Source organism: Diabrotica virgifera, chromosome 1 (assembly GCF_917563875.1).
Source record: "Diabrotica virgifera virgifera chromosome 1, PGI_DIABVI_V3a".
NCBI lineage: Eukaryota > Metazoa > Arthropoda > Insecta > Coleoptera > Chrysomelidae > Diabrotica > Diabrotica virgifera.
Genome location: NC_065443.1, coordinates 227,778,823 through 227,806,051, shown reverse-complemented (window position 1 = coordinate 227,806,051; position 27,229 = coordinate 227,778,823). Strand labels below are relative to the sequence as shown.

General features: G+C 35.1%; 1 protein-coding gene across 2 annotated transcripts in view; it reads left to right on the top strand.

Annotated features, from left to right (window-relative positions):
- LOC126879050 (unconventional myosin ID) overlaps positions 1-27,229 on the top strand; it is a 243,180-nt gene that overhangs the window by 193,453 nt on the left and 22,498 nt on the right. For both annotated transcript variants that reach the window (XM_050641936.1, XM_050641935.1), the window contains 3 exons: positions 2,986-3,307; positions 16,867-17,073; positions 23,492-23,718. In XM_050641936.1, coding sequence (XP_050497893.1) covers positions 2,986-3,307; positions 16,867-17,073; positions 23,492-23,718 — 756 coding nt within the window. The remainder of the gene's footprint in view (positions 1-2,985; positions 3,308-16,866; positions 17,074-23,491; positions 23,719-27,229) is intronic.

Sequence of the window (27,229 nt, the reverse complement as noted above, 5' to 3'; positions counted from 1 at the left end):
CAGAGAGGTAAATCGTTACTTTGATTACTCCGATTACTTCGTTACAAAGTACCAATCATATCAGAGCGAGTACCTATTTTGATTTTAAGTATTGTATCTACTCGGTTGATATCGGAGTCGGACCGGTATTCCACGAGTGTTCGGTATCAAGTACATTTAACTAAAATTTTATGTATGAAGGGCGAAGGCTATGAAGAGTTTTACAGGATTACAGGGCGCTGAGAAGTAGCTGAAACAGAGGGAGGTATATCATTTAACAAAGCATGCGCCCAGAAACAGATGTCAATACGATTTGTCGAGGTAGATAATTCACAGATGTTAGTTCTTTTGAAAATAAAAATGCAACACATTAGATTTTAATAATAAATACACATTATTCTTATCAGGCCTAGAAAAAAATAGCTTAGATTGACCGGAAAATATAGAAATGATAATATTTCTAGACTATGATCATCAACTTTAATTTTACATGTAGGTATGTCATTGTTTTTATTAGATCAGGGCATTTAACACTAAAAACACATTAATAAATCTATTTTTAAATATAATAGGTACATAGAGACTTGCAACTTTTTGCATTGTATTTAGGATTAGGATGACGTCTGGAAAAAAGTCTACAATAAAAATAGGTGGAAATGCATTATTACATTTTAAAGTGTATAAAACGCATCGAAAAATGCATAAACATGTTAAAATCAGTATATTAAGGGCCAGATTTTCTTATTTCGGGGTATTTGGGGTCACTGAACACGAATTTGTAATCAGAACCGACCTCCGAAGCACCTGGGTGCCCAGGGTTACTGCTAAGGTACGTCATCTAGAGCTTCGAGGGTTTGTTTTTGGCACTTAATTGATGCAAACAGATTACTCGAGATTACTGATATTGTGGAGCAGCAGTGACAGAACAATTACATATCATTGAATTTCTATCCATTAAATAGATCGGTGAAGGTCGTTATATCGGATCTTATACTTATACACGAGATACTGAGAAATGCGATTCCCGATATGATTACCGTCACATTCATATTAATCAAAATATCCTACTAATACTAATACAAAATATGTACTGAGAAATGCGATTCTCGATATGATCAGGGCCGGATTTACGATTTTGCCGCCTACGGGCTATCTTGATTTTGCCGCCTTTTTAACGTAAACATAGAAAACGCTAAATAATGCAAAATTATACTCTCTCCATCCCGGAGGAATTGGACTTCCAGGAAGTCCTCATTCATGATTTTCTAGCATTAATACGTAGCGCAATATCAGCTTTATAATCCTGGGGTACATCTAAAAGTATCAATATTGAATCTACCTATTTATTTTGATTCATAATGTAATGTAGGGTATGATATACTTAATAAAAAATACGTTATTTTGCTAATTCATAATTTAATTAAAGTAACAACTTTAGGTATATGAGCATGTACAACAGAAACACGTAGGCGATTCGTTGGGGATTCATCTTCTACGTTGGATGTGCTAGTAGAAGTGGTAGTACTTAAAGCACAATTTGGATTAGGCTTTTTAAAAAACGATGAAATTTTGTGAGTCTGCTCTATGACCTTTTGTTCTCTTTTAGCTTTCAAATCCGCCAACCTTTTGTACTCAGCTCCACTCAGCCGTTTTCTTCCATCGCTCATTTTTCTAAAATTAAAAAAAAGAATGTGTGTGTCCTTTGTACGCACGTAAGAAGATATTCTATTATTATATAATAGGTAATTTAAACGAAGTAAATATACTTAAAAGGTTATTTGTACTTATTTTATTTAAAAATCAAACTAACTTTCTTATCTACCACTTTCAAAAAAGAAGAATATCTTCAAAAATTATATAATAATATTGTAACAATAACGAGCGTTCGGGTATTTATTTACGACTTTATTATTTATTTATACAAGTTTACTTTACAAACTTTAGCTTAAGACTAAACTGTATTTACAAATATGCCCGTATTTATACCCAGTTGTTGCCGCGGTGCGACTTTGTTATTTCGAACAAAGCTAGATCAAAATGCAAACTATACACTTCGTACAGTTCATAATCATACTAGCGTGTTATTTTGTTTGCTAATTCAGATCAAAATACGAGACAGATACCTAAACAAAGTCAGGTAAGACAGTGAAAAAGTAAATAAATTTTGGACTTACCTTCTTACTTTTGAACGTTCTAATCTAATAAAATATATTCTGAACCTTTACTTTTCACAAGGGTACACTGCACTGGTACAGAACACAACAACAGTAAAAACAAAAACACACAATACCTCCTGTGAGTGTGAAGTGGGACTGTTCAGGTTTAGGTTCAGTTTAGTTTTGATTTGCCTGGCAGTGACAGAAGCGCTAGTGGCAACACCCATACGCGATACGCATTGCATAGACATTTATGATTCATCTTTTAAACTCGAATTTTGCCGCGGACGGGACAGACGATGTACCCATTAAAGGAGGGAAATAAATGTTAGTAAATCTTTAAAACTCGCAATTTTTTGAGATCGCCGTCGCCGCCAAAAATTTCGTGCTAAAAATTGCCGCCTTTTAAAATCTGCCGCTTCGGGCTATAGCCCCTCAAGCCCCCCTGTAAATACGGCCCTGGATATGATTACCGGTACTCAAATACAAAAGTAATTAAAGTAATCAAAGTAACGAATACTTTAAATAATTACTTCATACAAAAGTAACGATTTGTAACGAATACTCGAAAGTAACTATAATCAACATCACTAATGTAAATCTGTTTTTAAACAATAACCATAATGTTAATTCCTTGGTCTATCATTTATTTCGATAATTTAATTTTCCGAAAATTTGAAACAGTAAATAAACCTGATCTGATTGAGAGAAATTAATTGCATTTTTGTATTGCGCATGCCTAAAATATAAAAGATCACCTATCAAAGTACCAATCTCAAAACTGACGCAGGCCAGTGTATTTAGTCTGAATCATTTACAAAACACTTTATGCATTATGTGTAATTTTTAGATAAAAAAGAGTGACTTAGAAACCGCCCTTTGTGAAAGAGTGATAGCAGCACGAGGTGACATAATGAGAAAAGAGCACACCGAAACAGAAGCTTCCTTTGGCAAAGACGCTTTTGCCAAGGCTGTATACGATAGGCTATTCACTTGGATAGTCGATAAAATCAATGCCGCCATAGCTGTAGACAAAACCAACTTAACTAAGACGTACAAAAGTTCTTTGATCGGCGTACTCGATATCTACGGTTTCGAGATCTTCGACAACAATAGTTTTGAACAATTTTGTATCAATTATTGTAACGAAAAGTTGCAACAGCTGTTTATTGGTAAGTTTCTGAGGTTTGTTTATTTTCTTCTTTCTGCTTTCTCTCTTTTCCATTCTGCACTTGGTAGATAGGTATAGTTAATGAGGTGGCTTTTGGCCTGTTTACGCCAGGGAAATAAGCCAAACATATGTCATGTTCGGGACACTTGAGCAGCCAGGTTGCAAATGGGTATTTTGGGTACTATATACCTAATACATTATAAATACAAAAATGCCCGTCACAGTTCGGACGAGAATTTTAGTTATTAACAAATAAGGGTCAAAAATGGCAGTTTTTTCGTTTAAATCGCTGCTGGTAAAAATAGGGTAATTACATATCTTATTTATAGTATCCCTCTTTTAGCAGATGAGCAAAGGTTTACAATGGCAGTTTTTGAATTTTGGTCCGATCATTTGTTGCTTAGGAAATTGCAAAATAAAACTAAAATTTCGAAAATAAAACAATTACTATAACTTTTGTGAAAATGACCTTAAGACTTTCATATTGTATGAAGGGCTGAGTCAAACAGTCCATACAATTCACAAAAATTTTTAAGACGATTCGTCAATTAGTTTAAATTTTATTCAATTTGTTTATCCCAAACATCTTTTTTTGCAATGTCATTGTTCAGAAAATAATAACGATATAGCAATTCCGTGGAAACTACATGAAAGAAGAATAGTTATATTTTCAAAGTATTTAAAAAAATCATCAAAAAGTCAGTTTTATCATTCCGAAAGCATTTTAGTAAAGTAGTCATTTTTAGCTCATAAACAATTTGAATAGCTTTGTTAATATTTACTGTAGACTAAAACTACTTTGGGATTTGAAAAGCTGGTATTTTTACACGAATTTTCAAAAGAAATTTTTCACCTAGGTTAATTACGGTCAAGGTTAGCCACTTTTTTTATTTAATTCGCAGCTACTTTGTTTATAACAATTAAGCAATCCAATTTGCGTCATTTTGAATTTCAAGGTATATAGTTTATGTGTAAAAGTTTGAGTAAACTTTGAACTTCAACAGAGTGGTTAATAAAGCTTCAAAAATGACGTCTTAACGAAATCGATTCGTAGTCGGTGGAGGGGAAATATTAAAATCCGTGCACTCAAAAAATGAAATTGATTCTTCAAACATATGCTGCGATTAATATCTCCGGAGGTTGTTGATGGATTTTGATCATATTTTTTTTTAATTTTCTTGTACTCGTAGTCTTGTAAAGTACATTATGTATACATATTCCTACCAAACATTACAAAATGTTAGGAGGAACCCCTTTATCACTCAGGGATATGAAAAGCAGATTACGACCGATTCTAAGACCTACCGAATATACATATATAATTTCATAAACATTGGTCAAGCTGTTTCGGAGGAGTATGGGAACTAACACTGTGACAGGATAATTTTATAGAGGTAAAGATATAGATGGCTATTAAAAAATAGTGGTCGGGGATAGAAGAGTGAAAATTAAGGGTTGTATGTATTTTTTAATGCTACATAATATAAAATTAAGATAGACAATTTTGTCCAATAAAATTTAAAAAAAAAATGTCAGGGGGCAACCCTCCTTACAACTTATGGGTATGAAAAATAGGTCAAAACTTATTTTCACTCCTACAGGACATATGTGTCAAATTTTTTAAAAATCGGTCAATGTTACAGGAGAATTGTATGTATACAAAAGTAACTGTGAATTAAATAATAAAAGTGGCTAACTTTGACCATAATTAATTAACCTAAGCAAAAAGTATTTTTTTGAAAATTCGTGTAGGTTTCGACATCCCAAAGTAGATTTACTCTACAGTTAATATTAACAAAGCTATTCAAATTGTTTAAAAAGACAAAAATGACTCTACTTTGGTAAAATGTTTTTGGAATAATAAAAATGGCTTTTTATTTATTTTTTTAAACATTTTGAAAGTATAAGTATTCTTCTTTTATGTGGTTTCCACAGAATTGCTGTATCATTATTATCTTCTGAGCAATAACATTACAAAAAAAGAATGTGTGTGTACTTTGTACGCACGTAAGAAGATATTCTTCTATTATATAGGTAATTTCAACGAAGTAAATATACTTAACAGGTTATTTGTATTTTATTTAAAAATTAAACAAACTTTCTTATCTACCACTTTCAAAAAATTTTTATTAAAACAACCAAAAATAAAAAAAATATATGAATCGCCCAGGATTCGAACCCGCGTCATTCCAATCTCGGAGCTAACGCCCTAGCAACTACACCAGCGAGGTCCTTCTAATTGACATGTAAGTTTCGGATATAATTACACAACACGGCGACAAATAGTGTAAATATTTTATTATTTTACTACAGAGAAACACAAATCCAAAAACACAAGAATTATAATAAATAATACATTTACTAAAAACACTAATATATTCTTTTAATGACTTATTTGCACGGATACAGATACATAAACACCTATCTTGAAAGATTAGCAAGGAACTACATACTGTCTGTGTGCGCAGGCGCGCAGATTTATGTACAATTTTACCCTCGATCGAATCGCGCCTAAAAAAGAATATCTTCAAAAAAGCTCTATGGGATAAACAAATTGAGTAAAATTTAAACTAATTGTCGAATAATCTTTAAATTTTTTGGGCATTATATGTACTGGTTGACTCAACTTTTCGGGCAATATCAAAGTCTTAAGTTCATTTTCGCAAAAGTTATAGCAACTTTTTTATTTTCGAAATTTTAGTTTTTTTTTGCAATTAGCGAAGCAACAAATGATCGGACCAAAATTCAAAAACTGCCATTTTATACTTTTGCTCATCTACTAAAAGACAAATACTCTAAATAAAATATTTAATAACCCTACTTTTACCTATAGCGATTTAAACGAAAAAACTGCCATTTTTGAACCTTATTTGTTAATAACTAAAATTCTCGTCCGAAATGTAACGGGCATTTTTGTATTTATAATGTATTAGGTATATAGTACCCAAAAAACCCATTTGCAACCTGGCTGCTCAAGTGTCCCGACAAAAACCTTATTTCTCTGGACTAGTTCCACTGCGACCTTTTCAGATCTCTTGTGGTCATTTTATACTAGATTATACTATCTAGCCTGAAGCTTTTTAAAAGGTCTAATAATGTCGAGACTGATCTTTCCATGTAGCTCTTTGCCCATGGCTTTTTTCGCCTAATGCAAAAAACCGCACATTTGCCAGGCTGTCACACTGACATAAAATGTGCTATGCTGTTTCTTGTGACAAAATCTGCATAGGTCATCATCTGCCAATTCCATCAGTTTCAACAGCCTATTCAGATTACAGTGTCCTATTAGCAGACATACTATGGTTTCGACTGTTTTCCTATTAGACTGGGAGATATTATACAGAAGTTCAGCCACGATTTTCTGAGTCCTGCCTTTTGCAATAGTGGAAGGGTAGACGAGGTACTTACAATTTTTGGAAATATCCACAAATTTCCTGTGACATTTTCCTGTAAAAATTAGATTTTCCCAAAAAATAAAAATAGGGTTTTGCGATGAATTTCTGAGTCCTGCCATATCCGTAGAATGTCAGGATACTATGGATTTTATGAAGAAAATTTTTTGGGCAGGAGGGTTGCAAACGGGCTAACGGAGTATATATGTATACAAATATGTAGGGAAAATAATGAAATTTTCATGATTTTCTGGGTCCTGCCAACTAAATAAACTAAACATATTTATTTCAAAATGATCAAAAAAAATGTTGGCATGGCGTCTTCTACTGTTTAAGTATACTTGGAAAATTCTGCGGAAAATTTTCACCTTGATTCCGTGATTTTCTGTGTCCTGCCTTTTAAAGTTATAATACTCAAATGCAATCAATACTTTTTCGGTACTCGGCAGGAAGGTTAAACGGTTCTTGTAAGATGGCAGGAGTCTTAATTTGTAAGAAAATTCGTGAAAAATTCCACGATGTTCTGAGTCATGCCATTTTGCATATGTTTCAAGAATCTTAATATAAGCCTATTTATAAAGAGGCAGGATGGTTTTATAGTTATCTCGTATACAGGGTGGGGCATTAGTGTGACAAAGTCCAATGTACTCGTTTGTCGTAAGAGATACGAAAAAAAGTTAAAACGTGGGGCAAAGATAGGATCATAATTTACAAATATTTTCTAATATACAGGGCTACCCGTATTGACAAGGTGACACAAACTTATGTTTTTTTTTAAATGGAACACCCTGTATATAATTTTAAGATTCCTAAGATAATTTTAAGACAATTTAACACAATTCACCTAATCCAAAAATATTTCCTAAGGGAGCTAGAGCTCTTTGAAGATGGCGCCTTGTAATTAGTTTTTTTATATCTCCAGAACGCTTCCATTTCGATAGACAAAAACTGGTCCGCCTTTTTATCTTCCAGAGATAAATCGATTTCATCAAGTGCGAATCTCTAGTACCGGTCATAGGAGTCCGTTTTGAGTAAGGCAACGGTTATTTTATCGCATATCTTTTTTGTCTTTAACTTTTAAGGATTTTTGACACTAGATCTTTTTTGTCTTTAACTTTTAAGGATTTTTGACACTAGATTATTAAATTGTGAGGTATTCTAGTACTAAAAGGTACTCTTACTTTAAGTCGGTAGGATGCACCGTTTTCGTTAAAATTTTTCCTATTTTGAATTTAAGAAAAATTTGAAAAAAAAAATAAAAAAAAACGGTGTATTTACCGACTTAAAATAAGAGTACCCTTAAAATAAGAGATACTGTCAAAAATGCTTAAAAATTAAAACAAGTTATGAGATTTCGTTGATCTACCCAAGACGGATGCCTGTGACCGATACTAGAAATTCACAATTGATCAAATCGATTCATCTCTGGAAGAGAAATAAACGTACCAGTTTTCGTTTTTCTAAATAGTTTTTTTTTATTTTTTTTTTTTTCAAATTCAAAATCCGAAAAATTTTTCAAATCGATTTTTCCAGAACACGGCGTGTCCTACCGACTTAAATCAAGAGTACCTGTTAGTACAAGAATACTCCATAGTTTAATATTCTAGTGTCAAAAATGCTTAAAAGTTAAACACAGAAAAGCTATGCGACAAAATATCCGTTTCCCTACCCTAAACGGACGCCTATGACCGCTATTAAAAATTGACAATTGATGGAATCGATTTATTTCTGGTAGGTAAATAGGTGTACCAGTTTTCGTTTTTGTAAATAAAAGTGTTCTGGAGCTATTTAAAAAAAAAATAATTACAATACGCCATCTTTAAAGAGCTCCAGCTTCCTTAGGAAGCATTTGAATTGAGTTAAATTTTCTTAAAATTATCTGAGGAATCTCCGGGCTTCGTTTGTTTGAAGAGTTTCTGGACACCCTGTATAATAGGTACAATCTCTACTATAACCAATTAATTGTAAAATTAATGATTTTCTTCCTATTACTTTTATTACGTTTGCTTAGATACAAATATGATCTAATCACTTAAAATAAAGATGTTATAGTTTGGTATTAGATTTGAAAGGAGTGTAAAAAATCCGAAACATTACTCAGGAAAATAATATTTAATACCGTACGATTGTTTTAACGTTATAAAAATTAATTTTGATGTATTAAATATCTTTGCGGTTATAACGCCACGTTGTAAACGGTTTTAGATTAGTGTTTTTTAAGCATACTTGACATGGCATGACTCAGAAAATTGTGGTGATATGAATGTTTGTATAACAACCTGCAATAATTTTACAGACTTTTATTTTTATATACGAAATAACTACACAACCATCCTGCTTCTTTGTAAATAGCTTTATATTAACATTCTTGAGATATGTGCAAAATGGCATGACTACGAAAATCGTGTAACTTTCCACGAATTTTCTTACAGATTTTTTAACTATGTATAGTAAAAAACGTGTAACTAAACATCCTGCCATTTTGAATAATGTCTACTTAAATTATTTATTTTATAATAAAATTTATTTTATGACTCAGAAAATCACGGAACCAGGGTAAAAATTTTCCACAGAATTTTCCAAGGGAAAACAGTAGGAGACGTCATGCTAACATTTTTTCGATCATATTCAAATAATTATGTTTAATTTATTAAGTTGGCAGGACTCAGAAAATTATGAAAATTTAATTATTTTCATTACATGTTTGTATATCTATATACTCTCTTAGTCCTTTTGCAACCCTCCTGCCCAAAAAATGTTCTTCATAAAATTGATGGTATCCTGTCATTCTATGGATATGGCAGGACTCAGAAATTCATCGCAACTCTCCATTTTTTCCTCATGGAAAATCTAATTTTCACAGGAAAATGTCACAGGAAACCCGTGGATTTTTCCATAAATTGTAAGTACCTTTTCTAACCTTCCGGTATTGCAAAGGGCAGAACTTAGAAAATCGTGCTTGAAGTTCTGTTAATATATATCGGTTTATATCTATCAGCTTTCACTTTCGCAGTTGTACGTTCAATTTCACCGGTTATGTAAATTTTTACATTCTTCTTATTCTTCTTCTATTGAAGGTTGGCGATCACTTCTTTAAACACTTCCTTACCTTTTGCAACGTGAAATGTCTGTTCAACACTGAGATTAGCCCAATCGCTGATATTCCTCAGCCAAGATTTCTTCTTTCTTCCTAAGCCTTGTTCTTCCCGCTAGTCTTCCTTGCATGATGATGTGTACCAGCTAGTATTTATCGTATCGAAGTATGTGGCCCAGATACGATGTTTTGCTCAATTTAATTGTGTTAATCAGCTTTCTGCATGTAAAATTCGCCTTAACACTTCTTCGTTCGAGACTTTTGCAGTCCAAGGAATTTTCAGTCTTTTTTTACGGATTGGGTTTTCATAGTCCAAGCTTCTACCCATATATTTAGTAGTTGCGACTAGTGATGTGCCGTGGGTATTTACCCGATGGGTAAATATATAAATACCGGGTATTTATCGGGTAAATACCCAAAAATATATTTACCCACCCAAATTTGGGTTTTTCCTCTTTTTAATCTTAACTTTGTTTTTAAGATTTTAAAAGCTTGCAAGCAAGCAACCTGCATTTCGTCACACGGTTTGCGCTGGCTCTAGGCCTGCCGGAGTTGACAAAGCATGCAAGAAGAATAAAATCAAACCTAACCTCATTTTTTTCGCGTTTTTTTATATTCATTTCGAAGTACGAAATTAGAACTGTTAAAAGTTTATTTTATTACCACAATCCCCACTTACAAAAGCCGAAGAGAATACTATTCTACAAAAAATTGAAGAGAGGAAGCATATGGCTCTAGGGCCAATTCATTTGGCTGCAGCACTATTAGATCCCTCGAGTCAGGGTTGCCATTTAACGACATTCGAGCATGTGGACGCAATGGAATTCATTCACAAAGTTGCTGACAAAATAAATATTGCCACTTCGGCTTCCAGTGACTTGACCAATTATATTGCAAAGGATGGGCTATGGGGAAAAGAATTTGTGTGGATTTCTGCAGCATCAGTATCGCCATTGGTATGGTGGAAATGGGTCTGCAAAGGTAGTCGTCTTTCGGAAGTTGCTGTTCCATCATATTATCAGCTCCAGTTAGCTCTGCAGCAACTGAAAGATCGTTCAGTACGTTCAGTTGGATCCACAATAAAAAACGTAATCGTTTGACAAACAATAGGGCTGGGAAAATTACATATTTGGCTCACAACTGGAAATTACTACACGAAAATGAAAAATGGAAACATGAAATTAATGAATTGACAACAGGCCAAGCTAAAGAGACACCAAATCCAAATAATGACTATATTGACCTCAGCGATGATACTATCGATGATGAGGGTAAAAATGAGAGTGAGATCAGTGAGATGGATATCCCGTATAGAGATGATAGCTCAACAGCTAGTGAGAATGAGAATCTCAGTGATTTAGATTTTAGTATGTAATATGTGTTAATGATTTAATTTCTTGAAAAAAATGTTTTTATGAGCAACTAATTTTTTAATAAAAAAACCCATATAAATACCCAAATCGGGTAAAAACCCTGGGTATTTACCCAAAATATATTTACCGGGTATTTACCCATCACTAGTTGCGACCAACCATAACACTCGACGAACTTCAATCTGATAGCCATACTCAATTTCTTATTTGTAAACATTGACTATATTTTATAAATCGTTTTCGACTTTTCTATTCTGACTTTTATCTCCTCATCTTGATCTGTAAGTTTATAATTATTGTTCCGAAGTACTAATACTTGTCGACCTTCTCTAACGGTTTACCCTCCAATACCAACAGGATTTTTCGAAATCACCATGTATTTGGTTTTATCTACAGGATGTCCCCAAAATAGTGCGTTCCTTTAAGGTATGGACATAATACACAATTTAGAACAAAAAAGTCTTAAAACATTTTTTTCTAAAGTTAACCGTTTCCAAGAAAAAAATTACAGTGTTCTCCATATAAGTGAATTTTTATTTTCATAAATTTGAATGACATGGTAACGTAGCCTAGAACTTGCTCTGACTGTGAAAATTTAACCTAATATCCCCTTGTTTATTTACTTTGAGGTGTGATTTTTGGGGTTGTTGACGTCGTAGGTACCTATAGTTTAAGTAACCAATACAGTGAAACGGGTCAGATTTTTGTAAGTACTGTTAGTTCCCCTTTAATATAGTTCGGAGGCTGGTTGTTTTTTCTGGTGATTAAATATGTAATTAAAAATATTTATTTTTACTTAGATATACCGTTAAAGCAGGACATATCGTATGTGCTAAAATTAATTATTAATTAATTAATTAATCTTAAATTAAACAACATTTTACACTCCATTATCGAGCTTTAAATCACACACCTATACTCCAGTAAGACATACTACTGAACTAAAAGTTTTGTAAAACTTGTAAATGTCTGAGGGGACCGATTATGTGGGTGTGAAAAACAGATGTCATCAAACGAACCGCCTCTTAAAACATCTTTGACAAAGAATACCAAATTTTGCCGACCTTAAAGCTGTTTCACAATATAAATTTCTCGAACTCATCATCATTCTCTTTGCCTTATCCCTATGCGGGGTCGGCTTCCCTAATTGCATTTCTCCACACAATTCTGTCTTGGGTCATATCAATGTTAATCCCCTTTACCAACATGTCCTGCCTTATCGCCTCCCCCCAGGTCTTCTTTGGTCTTCCTCTCCTACTCCTTCCAGGAATCTGCACTTCAGCTATTCTTCGTATTGGGTGATTAACGTCTCGACGTTGAACATGACCGAACCATCTTAACCTATGCTCTCTCATTTTGGCATCAATTGGTGCCACACCTAGACTTCCCCTAATATACTCATTTCTAATTTTATCCTTCTTTGTCACTCCACTCATCCATCTAAGCATTCTCATTTCCGACACATGCATTCGTTGTTCCTCTTTCTTTTTCACTGCCCAACATTCAGTTCCGTACATCATAGCCGGTCTTATGGCTGTTTTATAGAATTTTCCCTTCAGCTTCATTGGAATTTTTCTGTCACACAACACACCACTCGCTTCTTTCCACTTCATCCATCCAGCCCTAATTCTACTGCATGTATCTCCATCTATTTCTCCATTACTCTGTAATACCGATCCTAGGTACGTAAAACTATTGCTTTTCACAATCATTTCACCATCCAAAGATACCATTTTATTTGTAGTAGCTCCATCTTTAAATGAACATTCCAAATACTCTGTTTTTGTCCTACTAAGTTTTAAACCTTTTTCCTCCAGAGCTTGTCTCCACTGTTCCAGTTTTTGTTCTAAGTCTCTTTCACTATTTCCTACTAACACGACATCATCAGCATACATTAAGCACCATGGAATGTTACCCTGTAGTTTCGCTGTTATCTGGTCCAAAACTAATGAGAATAAATACGGACTAAGCACAGAGCCTTGGTGCAATCCTACTTTCACATGAAATTTATCAGTCTCTCCCACACCTGTCCTAACACTAGTCGTTACTCCTTCATACATATCCCTCACAATCTTTACATATTCACCAGGGACTCCTTTCTTATTGAGTGCCCACCACAGAATCTCTCGAGGAACTCTATCATATGCTTTCTCAAGATCAATGAATACCATATGAGCGTTTGTTTCTTTACTCCTGTATTTTTCCATCAACTGCCTTATAATGAAAATTGCATCTGTTGTTGATCTACCCTGCATAAAGCCAAATTGATTCTCGGATATTTCGGTCTCTTCACGTATCCGTCTGTCAATTACTCTTTCCCATATTTTCATGGTGTGGCTAAGCAGCTTTATAGCCCTGTAGTTTGTACATTGTTGTATATCTCCCTTGTTTTTGTAAACAGGTACCAGTATACTGCTTCTCCATTCGTCTGGCATTTGTCCGACTTCCATAATTCTATTAAATAGACCTGCTAGCCACCTTGTTCCTGTCTCCCCCAATGCTCTCCATACTTCCCCAGGAATATCATCTGGTCCTACCGCTTTTCCTTTCTTTATTTTTTGAAGCGCTTGAGCCACTTCCTCGTTGGTTATTTTGGTGACCATTGCTGCTACTGTCTCCGTTGACTCTACAGGCTGTCTGTCAAATTCTTCATTTAATAAGCTGTCAAAGTACTTTCTCCATCTCTTTTTGACTTCCCTTTCGTGAACTAGTATTTTATTATTTTCATCTCGGATACATCTAATCTGATTAAAATCTTTTGCTTTCCTTGCTCTCTGTTTGGCTATTTTATATATCTTCGTTTCGCCTTCCCTGGTATCAAGTTGATCATATAGGTTTGAATACGCTTCTGCTTTGGCTTTTGCTACTGCTACTTTCGCTTCCTTTTTCGCCACCATATAGTTTTGAAGATCTGTGTCGGATCTGGTTTCTTGCCACTTTTTATATAATTTTCTCTTCTCTTTTATTTTTCCTTGTACTTCGTTTGACCACCACCAAGTCTCTTTATCCTCAAACTTTTTTCCTGACGTTTTCCCAAGTATTTCAATAGCAGTCTCTCTAATACTACTGGCCATTTTTCTCCAAATTGTATTAGGGCTTCCTTTCATGTTCCAACATATTTTTTCTACTATTCTTCTCCTGAATAGACCTTCTTTCTCATCTTTCAGCAGCCACCATTTGATTTTTTGTGGTCCTCTCCGATATTTTTGTTTAGTTTCGCTTTTTACTTCGATGTCCAGAACAAGCAGCTTATGTTGTTGGCTTACTGTCTCACTCACTATTACCTTGCAGTCCTTGCATTCACGTATGTCTTCTTTCCTTATCATGAAGTAGTCTATTTGGGATTGATGTTGTCCACTTTTGTAGGTAATAAGTTGAGTTTCTCTCTTTTTAAAGAATGTGTTAACAATCGCCATATCCAATGCTGTTGCTAATTCAAGCATGTCATCTCCAGCTTCATTTCTAGTTCCAAAGCCTAATCCCCCATGTATTGTTTCATATCCTGTCTTGGTTTGGCCCACATGTGCATTGAAATCACCTCCTATTATAACTTTCTCCTCTGCTGGAATATCACTCAGTACGTCTCCTAATTGATCATAGAAAGCTCTTCTTTCATTCTCACCCAGACCTGTTTGGGGAGCATACACACAAACAACATTCAATAAATTTCTCGAACTATACCTGCAAAATAATGGATATGGGTTTGGTTGATAATTACATTATTTTACCTACCAGATGCAACTGACCTACAAACCTACTTTTTTAATCTTTAGATTTTTGAGTTGCGCGTTGTTGCCAGACTTCAATTTGCATATCAAAATGTATTTTCGTTTTTCGGTCAAACGGATCAATTTAGAAAAAAATGTTATAAGACTTTTTTGCTCTACATTGTGCCTTCTACCTATACCTTTAAGGAACGCATTATTTTCGGGACACCCTGTATATTCATTGTTAGTCCCATCTTTTTGCTTTCTCTGTTAATGATTTCTAGGAGAATTTGTAAATCATCTATATTATCTGCCTTGATTGGGGTATCGTCTGCAAATCTTATGTTATTAATAATGCTCACTTCGATCGTTACACTTTCAGTTCTTTCCCTATAGTCTTGACGCCAGAGGGGTTACCGTGTTTTTTTCAATTCTGATGGACAAACTCAACGGTTTCTTATGGATTTTTGGTTGCTGATTACGAATTTCGAGGGTAGATTTCCATCCGAGTGGTCAAAAAATTGTTATAAACAATTTAATTGTTCATAAGGCTCTGGCTCATAAACTAAAAGAGATAAAAAAATGTTTCAAACAAAATTTGTTCCTTAATAAAAAACGAAGAAAAAAACGTTTACTAAACTTAAATCCAACAATTAGAACTCACGATATTGTAAAATTAGTGAACAATGCAAATTGCAAAATAAGTATTTTTCGAAGCTTTATCGATCGTAACTCGGCTTCTACGCATGTCAATGAGCCTTAGAAGGTCTCATTTTAAAGCTTAATTAATAGGCTTCCAAACAAAGTTCGTTAAATTACTTTATCTTCATTTCTTTTAAAGTTATACCCGTTTGAAGTTATAATTTTCTTTAAAAAATTGTACATTAATTTGTTTATAAGGGTTTCAAGCAAATTTGAGCTATAAACATTTATACTTTAATTAACAATAATGATAGAAAAACTCAAAAGGAACAATTTGAGCTTATGAAAATGTTCGTAAGTTTATTTTTGGCCAAGATATCGATATTTTAATGGGGCGCAAGATCGGCTCACAGTCAAGTAAGTGACGAAATTCGTAGCCAAAATATCGATATCTTGGCCAAAAATAAACTTACGAACATTTTCATAAGCTCAAATCGTTCCTTTGGAGTTCTTCTATCATTATTGTTAATTAAAGTATAAATGTTTATAGCTCAAATTTGCTTGAAACCCTTATAAACAAATTAATGTATAATTTTTTTAAGAAAATTATAACTTAAAAGGGGTATAGCTTTAAAACAAATGAAGATAAAGTAATTTACCAATCTTTATTTGGAAGCCTATTAATTAATCTTTAAAATAAGACCTACTATGGCTCATTTGCATGAGTAGAAGCCGAGTTACGATCGATAAAGTTTCTAAAAATACTTATTTTGCAATTTGCATTGTGCACTAATTTTACAATTTCTTGAGTTCTAATTGTTGGATGTAAGTTTAGTAAAAGTTTTTTTCTTCGTTTTTTTTATTAAGAAACAAATTTTATTTGAAACATTTTTTTTATCTCTTTTACTTTATGAGCCAGAGCCTTATAAATAATTAAATTGTTTATAACAATTTTTGACCACTCTGATCGAAATCCACCCTCGAAATTCGTAATCAGCAGCCAAAAATACATAAGAAACCGTTGAGTTTGTCCATCAGAATTGAAAAGGACACGGTGACCTCTATTTGGCGCCTAGACTAATAGTGCCTCCTGCAATATTAGTTGGGAGTACATGTTCTTCTATCTTAATTATCGTCCCTTGTACAGTTTGATTTATACTCGATCTGTCATATTTGTTGTTCTCCATATTTTAGTCCGCTTACGTCCGATCGATACCTTATGGCCTTGGAATCAACGCAAGTTCATTTTACAACTGTCACACGTAGTGTATATTACAGACTTTTCAAGAACTGAATAAATGCTTCGCTATTATTGATAATAATTAATTTTTATTGGCTCGGTACCTTTGTAGAATTGGTGCTGAAACAGGAGCAAGAAGAATACAATCGGGAAGGTATCGCGTGGACCAATATAGAATACTTCAACAATCAGATCATTTGTGATTTGGTAGAAGCACCACACAAGGGGATCATTTCAATTTTGGATGATGCTTGCAAAATGACTGCCGAAAAAGTAACCGATGAGATGCTGCTGGAAGCTATGGACAAGAATCTTAAAGGTTAGTAGTTTCTGCGTTAAGCTTATATTGAAAATTATGTATTTTACACCAACAATAGATAGTAAAGAACAATAATTGCAATAAATGTACCCAATCAACAGTCAATAGTATTTCTAGAGTACATAACTCGGGATTGTTAAAATCTTAAAACGTTTGGAAACGACTCTAAAAAATGTTTCGAATAAATGTTACTTATTCTTTTATGAGGAATCCAAAACTGCAATAAAAAACGGGTGGAGGGGAGGGGGAAGATTTTAGAGTTACGCCCACCCCACCTCCAGGGTGTGGAGTGGGGGCCCCTATCATTCGATAGGTACCTATTTGAAAAATATCAAACACATGTTTTTTGGGTTTTTATTTGGAAGTGTATTTCTCGATATATGAGACCGTTTCTATAATTTACCTATGGTATCACGATAAATAGTTTTTTCCGATTATAGCGCCATCTATCCACAATTCGAAAAAATGTCTCGAATAAGAGTTGCTTACTTTTACGTATAGTCCAGAAAGCCAATGCGCATCCGCTAGGAAAAATATTCCGATTCGGATTTTTTGCACAATCTTACTCAAAAAGGACCCCTTTTAACAAATTTGCATGTTGCCATGACCAAAAGTGGGTCAAAAATTTTTTAAACGTTTTTTTTTGTTTTTTTTTTTAAATTATTTTTTTTGTATGGAACAAAACCTGTATAAATAATTATATAAATGTTTATATTACTGAATAGAGAATTGAAGAACCTTTCAAATGAGCTAGCACACGACCCCTATTCTCATTTAAAAAAATCATCGATTACGTCATCACGCCCAGATGGATGACGTCACTAGTATACCATATATGCCACAATATCATAACTTAAAAATAAAAATCGACCTGTTTCGGGATTTTTCCTTAAAGTCGCCGGTTTACGAAATAACGAATTTATTCCTTTCATTTGCACCATACTGTCGGTGGAAAATAGTGTCGCGCACGCTTGATTAGCAATTAAAAAACAAAGGAGTTTTGAATATTGTATTGCAAAAAACTCTTCGGGATTTCATCAATCGATGTTTAAAGAATATCTACCTACCTTGGTAATATTCAAATTTTCAGTTTTTCACAGAGCTTCTGAGGGTTAAAAATGGCCAATTTCACAATTTTTCAATTTTTATTCGCTTATATGTACAAAACTATCAACTTTAGAGAAATGTCACTAAAGACCTTTTCTGTTTGGAATGATCCAAAAAACCTAGAAAAATTTTGTTCCATGCAAAAAAAATAATTTTAGGAAAAAAACAAAAAAAAATCGTTTAAAAAATTTTTGACCCACTTTTGGTCCTGGCAACATGTAAATTTGTTAAAAGGGGTCCTTTTTGAGTAAGATTGTGCAAAAAATCCGAATCGGAATATTTTTCCTAGCGGATGCGCAGTGGCTTTCTGAACTAGTAAGGAATACAAATCTACAATAAAAACTGGGGGTTTACATTTAAGATTTTAAAGTTACTCCCCACCCCACCTCCAGAGGGTGGAGTGGGGGGTCGTGTTTTGTGTCATTCGATCGAATTTTGAAAATTATTGAACACGCATTTTTTAGTTTTCCGATCCGATGTTCATTTCGCGAAATATTCGACCGTTCTTCTTCTTTTGGGACACCCTATATAACGGGGAATATTAAAATGTGATACACAATAAAGATTGTTTCCACAAGCAAAAATTTATCATTTTGTTGTAGTATTCAAAATTCCGAAAAACATTAAATACAATTATTTATATATGGTAGGGGAGCCCAAGCGGGGATTTTTGCAGTTACTCGAGCGCGTCAGATTATCATATGGGGAGAAACCTGGTACCCTGCAGATGTACCTCTACCATATATTGACTCTTAACACATCGGAGTTCGTTAAGGGGGGCCCGAAAAAAAATATATCCTTAAAAAAACTCGAAATTGTCAGATTAAAATAAGGTAAGTTAAGTACATGCAAAAGAGTGTATATTTCAAAAATCTGACTATTTGAGCCGGGCGGAAGGATGTGGTCGAGTCCCAAAGTTTCACAAGGAAAAAGCAAATATTTCGCGAAAGGAATGACAGATCGAAAAACTAAAAAATACGTGGTCAATTTTTTTTAAAAATCCATCGAATGATACCAAACACGACTTCCCACAGAGAGGGGTGGGGGTAAATTTTAATATTTTAAATACAACTCCCGCGATATTTCGCAAAATAAACATTAGATCGAAAAACTGCAACATACAATTAATCAATATTTTTGAAAAATATATCCAATGGTAACAAACACAACACCCCACGGAGGTGGGTGGGGGGTAACTTTAAAATTTTAAATATGAGCCCCAAATTTTTATTCCAGATTTGGATTCTTTACGTAAAAATAAACAACTTTTTTCGGAAACATGTTTTCAAAATATGGATAGATGGCGCTATAATCGGAAAAAACGATTGTTGGAAATGGAAAATTAAATTAAAAATGGAAAGTCCCCACTAAAATGGAAAACTTTACTTAACTTTTTTTCTAACAATAAAACACTGAAAACGTTTGATTCTATACTTCCACAAAATTTATTATAACTATGCGACTACAGCTGTTTCGGCAGAGTGCCTTTCTCAAGTGATTTAGTTTACGACTAAATAACACCAGCTAGTAAAGAAAGGAATAACACCAGCTTTCAGAACTAACAACTTAAGCAAATATATTAAGAACAATATGAGCCGAAAGAGAAATCAACTACAGAGTGGTGTCTACAAACTAACTTGTGGTGACTGTCTGAAAACTAACATCGGTCAAACTGGCAGAACCTTTGATAAACGGATAGCAGAACACAAAAGGGCTTTCAACAATAAAAAACAGACACTTCTACATACGCACTTCACCTTCTAGATCATAATCATTCTTTTAATGAAGAGTTTCAAATTCTGCATATTCAAAATAAAGGCCTTAAACTATCTTTATTAGAATCTATGGAAATTAATAAATTAAAAAATACAGATATAGTTCTGAATGACCAACTCGAGACAAAGAGCTCCCCACTCCTCAACCTCTTCAGTTAAAGACTTTAAAAAGGCAAACACATAGTAAACTAAATCACTTGAGAAAGGCACTCTGCCGAAACAGCTGTAGTCACATAGTTATAATAAATTTTGTGGAAATGTAGAAAACGAACGTTTTCAGTGTTTTATTGTTAGATAAAATGAACTTTTATCAAGTAACGGTCAAATCAATCAATTATTTAACTTTTTTGGTTTTAGGACCTACTCTTCACAACCCAATAGGTCCCCAAAGCGCTCGAGTGACTGCACATTTAGCATACTTCGCTCCCCTACTAATACTAGACCAGGGCATTTAGAACAGAAAACACCGGGATAATTAGATTTTTAAATACAGCACCTAGTGACTTATAACTTTTTGCATTGTGTTCAGGATAATGTCAGAAAAATAGGCTACAACGGAAAAATAGGTGGAAATGCATAATTGCATTTTAAAGTGCATAAAATTCATTCAAAAGTGCACAAAAATATCTAAAAATCAGTATGTTAAGGGCCAGAATTTGTTATTCGGGGAGTTTTTGGGATCACTGAACACGAATATGCCATCAGAACCGACCTCAGGAGCACCAGCTGCCCAGGGTCACTGCTTGGACACGTCATCTGGAGTTTCGAGGGTTTTCGTCAATAACTTTATGCAAACAGATCACTTGAAGGGTTTTTGGGGTTGCTGATGACGCATCCGCCATCATAACCGACACCCGGAATACCTGGTGTCCAGTGTCACTGCTAAGACACGTTATCTTCTGGAGTTTTGAGGGTTTTCGGCACTCATCATGCAACCTCTTCTGTCCACTGCTGGACATAGGTATCTCCCATTCTTCGCCACTCTTCACGGTTCTGTGCTTCTTGTTGCCATTTCTTGGATATTCGGTTAATGTCGTCCATCCAGCGTGTTGGTGGTCGTCATCTGCTGCGTTTGTCTTTTCTTGGGCGCCAGTTAATTAGTTTTCTGGTCCATCTTGAGTCTTTCAGTCGCGCTATGTGACCTTCCCAATTCCATTTCAGCTTGGCTATACGTTCAACGACATCAGTGATACCTGTCCTTTTCCTTAAGTCTTGGTTCCTTATTTTGTCTTTTTTTGTCAAGCCGAGAATCGATCTTTCCATGCGCCTTTGTACCACTCGCATTTTTAGTGCTGTTGTTTTTGTGAGCGTGAGAGTTTCTGCTCCGTATGCCATAATAGGAAGAACGCATTGGTCAAATGTCTTCCGTTTTATAGCTGTCGGGATATTGCTCTTAAAGATGTCTCTTAGTAAACCATACGCCGCCCAAGCAAGTGTTATTCGTCGTTGAAATTCGCAAGTCTGATTATCCTTGCCTATTCTGATTTCATGACCGAGATCCTATACTTTTCTGTCAATTCTACCACTTGATTTTGGATGGTTATGTGTTCGCTGGGAACTAAATTTGTCATTTTGTGTCAGCACTAAATTGATGCAATTGATGCGTATATTAACAGGGGTTTTTTGGAGTCTCAGGGTCAGTGCTAAGGGACGTCATCTACTGAAATTTCGAAAGTTTTTGGGCACATGATACGCCGGAGGTCGGTTCTGATATCGTATTCTTGTTCAGCGACTTCAAAAATCCTCCGAGTAATCTGTTTGCATCAATTTATTGCCGAAAACCAAATTTATTGCTTCAAAATTTTTTGCCCTTAATATAGTTTTTTTTTAATAAAACTCCAACAGGAATCTTATGATTATTGCTATCTGATCATGCAAGTTAGTTGATTGAGCAAGAAGCTCTATGATCAATAAGCAAGTTAGTTCTATATACAAAATATTATAAAAAACTTATCTAAGGTCATATTCAACAATATTCCTTAGGCTCTAATACATTACAGTACTACTAGCTAACGTGTACACTTTAGCCGCACTTTGCTCTGATTTTTCACTTTCACGCACTTGATCTTATTGCACTAACTCGAACGGCTTCGTTCTCTTAAGTCTTCTTATCTGGTTGGCGTTGTCTAGGAGATTGATGGCCTCGACATTCACATGGTTGGAGAGCCTTTGTTCATGACTCTCGACAAACTTACTTATTGTCTGGATAACCGTATCCATCTGGAGGTCTCGATGAAGATCACAGTTTCTGAAGTACCATGGAGCTTTTACGATGTTCCTTAATACTTTATTCTGATATCGTTATATAATTTGGATGTTACTTTCTTTTGTACAGCCCCATAGCTGTATCCCATATGTCCATATCGGTTTAAGGACTTGCTTATACAATAACAAATTGTTATAAGTAGACAGAGTGGATTTTTTTCACATCAACCAGTACATCTTTCTGAACTTAATTTCTAATTCTTCATTTTTTTTCTTAATATGCGCTTTCCAACGTAGCTTGGAATCTAATGTCATACCCAAATATTTTGCGGTATTTGCATAAGGTATTTGGTTTCTATTTATACTAACTGGGATATGTTGTTCTCTTTTGTTAGTAAAATTGACATGAACAGATTTTGTTTCATTTAATTTGATACGCCATCGCCTGGTCCAGATGTTAATTTGTTCAACAGAATTCTGTAGCATGGCTGCTGCTTCCTCGTGGTTTTGTTCGACTGTTAGAGTGCATGTGTCGTCTGCAAATGTCGCAATTGTGTTAGGTTCTAATGATGGAATATCACTGGTATAGAGCAGGTATAGCACTGGCCCCAGGACACTTCCTTGTGGAACTCCAGCTTTAATTTCTCTTAACTCTGAACATTTTATGATATAATCCGTCATGCCACACTTTGTCAAAAGCCTGCGCTACATCGAGGAAAATTGCAGAACAGACTTTTCCTTTTTCTAGAGATTTTTCTACTATATCTGTTATTCTATGCACCTGATCTATCGTTGAGTGGCTTTCTCTAAACCCAAACTGATGATTAGGAATTAGATTTTTTTCCTCTATAATCGGTTTTAGTCTCGTTCAAGAGTAGCTTTTCATATAATTTAGACATGACAGGTAACAGTGAAATAGGCCTATATGAAGAAGCTTCTTGTGGAGGTTTTCCTGGTTTTAGTGTCATTATAATTTCTGCCACCTTCCATATCTTTGGTACGTACCTCAGCCTAAAGGAAGCATTTATAAGATGTGTTAATTTTATTATAGCTTTCCTTGGAAGTTGCTTTAACACTTCCCCAGTAATCAGATCAAATCCAGGAGCTTTCTTTGGATTAGCCCTTAATATAGTGATTGTAGACTTTTTTTGTGATTTCTATCCGAATATATTGCAAAAAGTTGTAAGTCTTTAGGTGTTGCTTTTTTCCTAAATGCCCTGGTCTAGACTGTAATTGGTTGTTTATTCTGTTTTAATAGTTATTACAAATATCTGTAGTCTATTAAGCAATAACAAGTTTTATTCTGTTATTAACTTTATTTCTGTTCTTAGGCCACAAACATTATGTCTCAAGACAAACAAAAACAACCGAGAAAAACCTTAAACATAAGGTAGATTTCCGTATTACTCACTACGCTGGCGATGTGACGTACTGCATCATCGGTTTTCTGGACAAAAACAAAGATACGCTCTTCCAAGACTTCAAACGTTTGTTATACAATTCCAAGGATCCAAATATAAAGGAAATGTGGCCCGAAGGGGCACAGCATATCACACAAGTAAGTAAATATTGGAAAGTAAACTTTCAACAGTAATATAAATACTAAATAGATAGTCTGATAAGTAACCTCATCTGAAATGAAAAACATGTTTTTCCTTTATAGGTCTGGATCCCGCGTACCAAAAAAAAGTTGATTAATAGCAAGCTGAAAATTTGTTAACAGCTTAACGGTGTCTAGTCGGACAAACTTTGATGTACGGCAACACTGGAACAGGAGAAGTTTTAATTGTGGAACAGGTTAAAAATTTGGAACGTCAGACTACGAAAACGTCCGACAGAACTTCCAATTGATTTGTTACCCTCTCATTAAACTCTCATGCAAAAATCGGACTGCTATTACTAACCAACATGATTCCTGTCATTTGACATGTTCTTCGTGTTCCACTCATTAAAATGCTCAGTTGGTGATAAACACCAGTCTGATTTTTGCATGAGAGTTTAATGAAAGGGCAACAACTCAATTAGAAGTTCTGTCCGACAAAATACATCTGACGTTTTCGTAGTCTGACGTTCCAAATTTTTAACCTCTTTCACCATTAAAACTTACCCTGTTCCAGTGTTCCCACATATCAAAGTTTGTCCGACTAGACACCGTTAAGCTATTAACAAATTTTCAGCTTGCTATTCTTTTTTTTTTTCTTATGCGGGATCCAGACCTATAATGCTTTTTCTAATTTCACAAGAGTGTGCTTACTCTAATTCTCACAGTTTTATAATTATCATAGGTTATTGTTTGACTGCTTAGCTGATGACAAGCTTTTCTTTTCTCTGCAGCTGTTTTTATTATATTATTGCTAACTTCTTGTTTTTACTAATTATCGTCTTTAGTCTTCATGGTATCGTCGCTGATGGACTCAATATTGAGTTGAGACCCAATGTCAACAGTTACGAGCTTGTCCTTTATTCTTTTTTACACAACTCCATATTTTAGCTAATACATACTAGGCCGTGATCGGTTCCTCTGTTTGCCTAGCTTAGAACCGTTATAAACTAATGTTTTCGAGGGGTGAATATTTCGATTTGTGATAATGTAATCTATTATTGACTTGTCCTCTAGTGTTCTTCCAGGTGTATTTATTATTATTATTTTATTATCCAGATTTAGCCATACTGCTCACACTCCCTCTAAGGGGAAAATTGACTCATCCCAGATACCTGCGGTATCAAAAGGATTGAGCTCCGGTGGGACTCTTTCCGTGTTATCGAGCCCTAGGTGACTTGGTATGCAGGTGTATCTCCCAAAAATTTTCGTACACATCTGGCCGTTGCGAGTAGTACTGCTTTCTCCATGGTCTTATAAAGATGTTCATTAAGACCCAGCTTTTTTATACTTTCGAGGAGGGTCTTCGGAATGACTCCAGTAGTAGACATAATAATCGGTATCGTCTGGGTACTTTGCATTCTCCATTGTCTCCGTATTTGAATTTCCAGATCTCTGTACTTGGCGATCTTTTCAGTAAATTTAGTACGTAGATTATTGTTGTTAGGAATCGCCACATCAATGAGGGTTGTTTGTCTCGTTAATTTATTGACTAATACGAGATCTGGTCTATTATGCGCCACTGTTTGGTCTGTGAGCACAGTGCGGTCCCAGTATAGCTTGTAGTTGCCATCCTCAAGCATACTCTCAGGGACGTATTGATAATATGGGAGATGGTCGGTTTGGAGAAGTCCCAGCTTGATAGCTATCTCCTGATGAAGGATTTTTCCCACTGCGTCATGCCGTTCCTTGTACTCAGTTGCAGCAAATGCCTGGCAGCCCCCTGTAAGATGTTGGATGGTTTCTTGGGCTTGACATCCATATCGGCATCTGTCGTTTTGAACATGAGGGTCTTTGATGATATATTTCAGGTAATTTCTGGTTGGTATAACCTGATCCCGAATGGCCAGTAATGAACCCTCCGTTTCGGGGAACATCTTTCCTGATGTCAACCAGTAGTTCGACGCTATATTGTCGACATAATCTTGGCTGACCTCATTGGGATCTCGCCCGTGCAGAGGTTTACCCATCCAGGCGCGCACTTTTTCGTCCTTAGTAAGGTGGTTTATGCGAAGTTCTGCTTCCCTCAGTTTTATCGGTGTTGTGTCATCTACTGCGCAGATAGCGCGATGTAGAGTAGATGTTTCAGCCAGCATCTGAAAATTAGATCTTAAATTAGCAATTTGTTTGTCTAATTGCTCACCTATATCCATAAGTCCTCTTCCTCCTAAATTCCGTGGTAATGTCGTTCTTTCTACTGCACTTTTTGGATGGTGTTTTTGTGCCTTTGTGAGGTGCGTTCTTACTTTTCGCTGAAGATTTTCTATGTCCGTTTTTGTCCACTTAACAATGCCAAATGAATAGCTAAGCGCGGAACATGCGTAGGTGTTTAGTGCCTTAAACAAATTTCTACTATTAAGGTGTGAGCGAAGCAGCTGTTTTACCCTTCGTATAAACTCAGTAGTTATCTCTGTTTTCATTTGTTTATGGTCAATTCTCCGCGCTTGCTTTACTCCAAGATATTTATACATATCGTTTTCACCCATGGCCTCGATGTTCTGGCCATTTTGCATATCGAATCCTCCGGGCTGTACTTTTCCTCTGACTGTATTTAAAATACGGCACTTGTCTAGTCCGAAGTGCATGCTAATATCATTAGAAAAAGTTTCTACAGTTTTTAGCATCTCATCGAGTTGGTTTCGAGTGGAAGCCATTAATTTCAAATCATCCATATACAATAAATGATTAAGCTTCGCCACCACATTGTTGTTATTTTTGATGCTAAAACCTGCGTCTGTGGAGTTCAATAGCTGAGATAATGGGTTCATAGCTAGACAGAACCACAGTGGACTCAACGAATCTCCTTGAAACAGGCCCCGGCTGATTGCGATATTTTCAGTTTCGATGTTATTTTCACCAGGTATTTGAAGGTGAATTCTAGTCTTCCACTCCGTAATTATATGCTCTAAAAAGGTCACTATATTATCATCGACTTTATATATTCTCAATATATCTATAAGCCATTCATGCGGCACTGAATCAAAGGCCTTCTTGTAATCAATGAAGGCAGTAAAAAGATTCCTCTTTTTGGAATATGCCTGGTTAGAAATGACTGAGTCGATGATGAGTTGTTCTTTGCAACCCATGGAACCCTTAGCGCATCCTTTCTATCGAGGCTCTATGATATTCTTCAGAGCACAGTGTTGGTAGATACGCCGGGCTACACAGGATGTGACCAATTTGTACAAAGTTGGAAGACAAGTAATTTGGCGGTATTTGGCTGGATCTTGGGTGTTATTTTGATCCTTCGGAATTAAATAAGTGGTTCCCTGAGTTAGGAATGATGGTATATCCTGCGGATTAGAAATAACATGATTAATTAGTGTTGATAAGCATTCATGAACACTCCAAAACTTCTTGAGCCAAAAGTTTTGAACTCCGTCTGGTCCAGGAGATTTCCAGTTGTGAAGCTCTTTGATGGTATTTGAGACTTCGTCTCAAATGTGATGGGTTCGTAAAGGCTTCGATG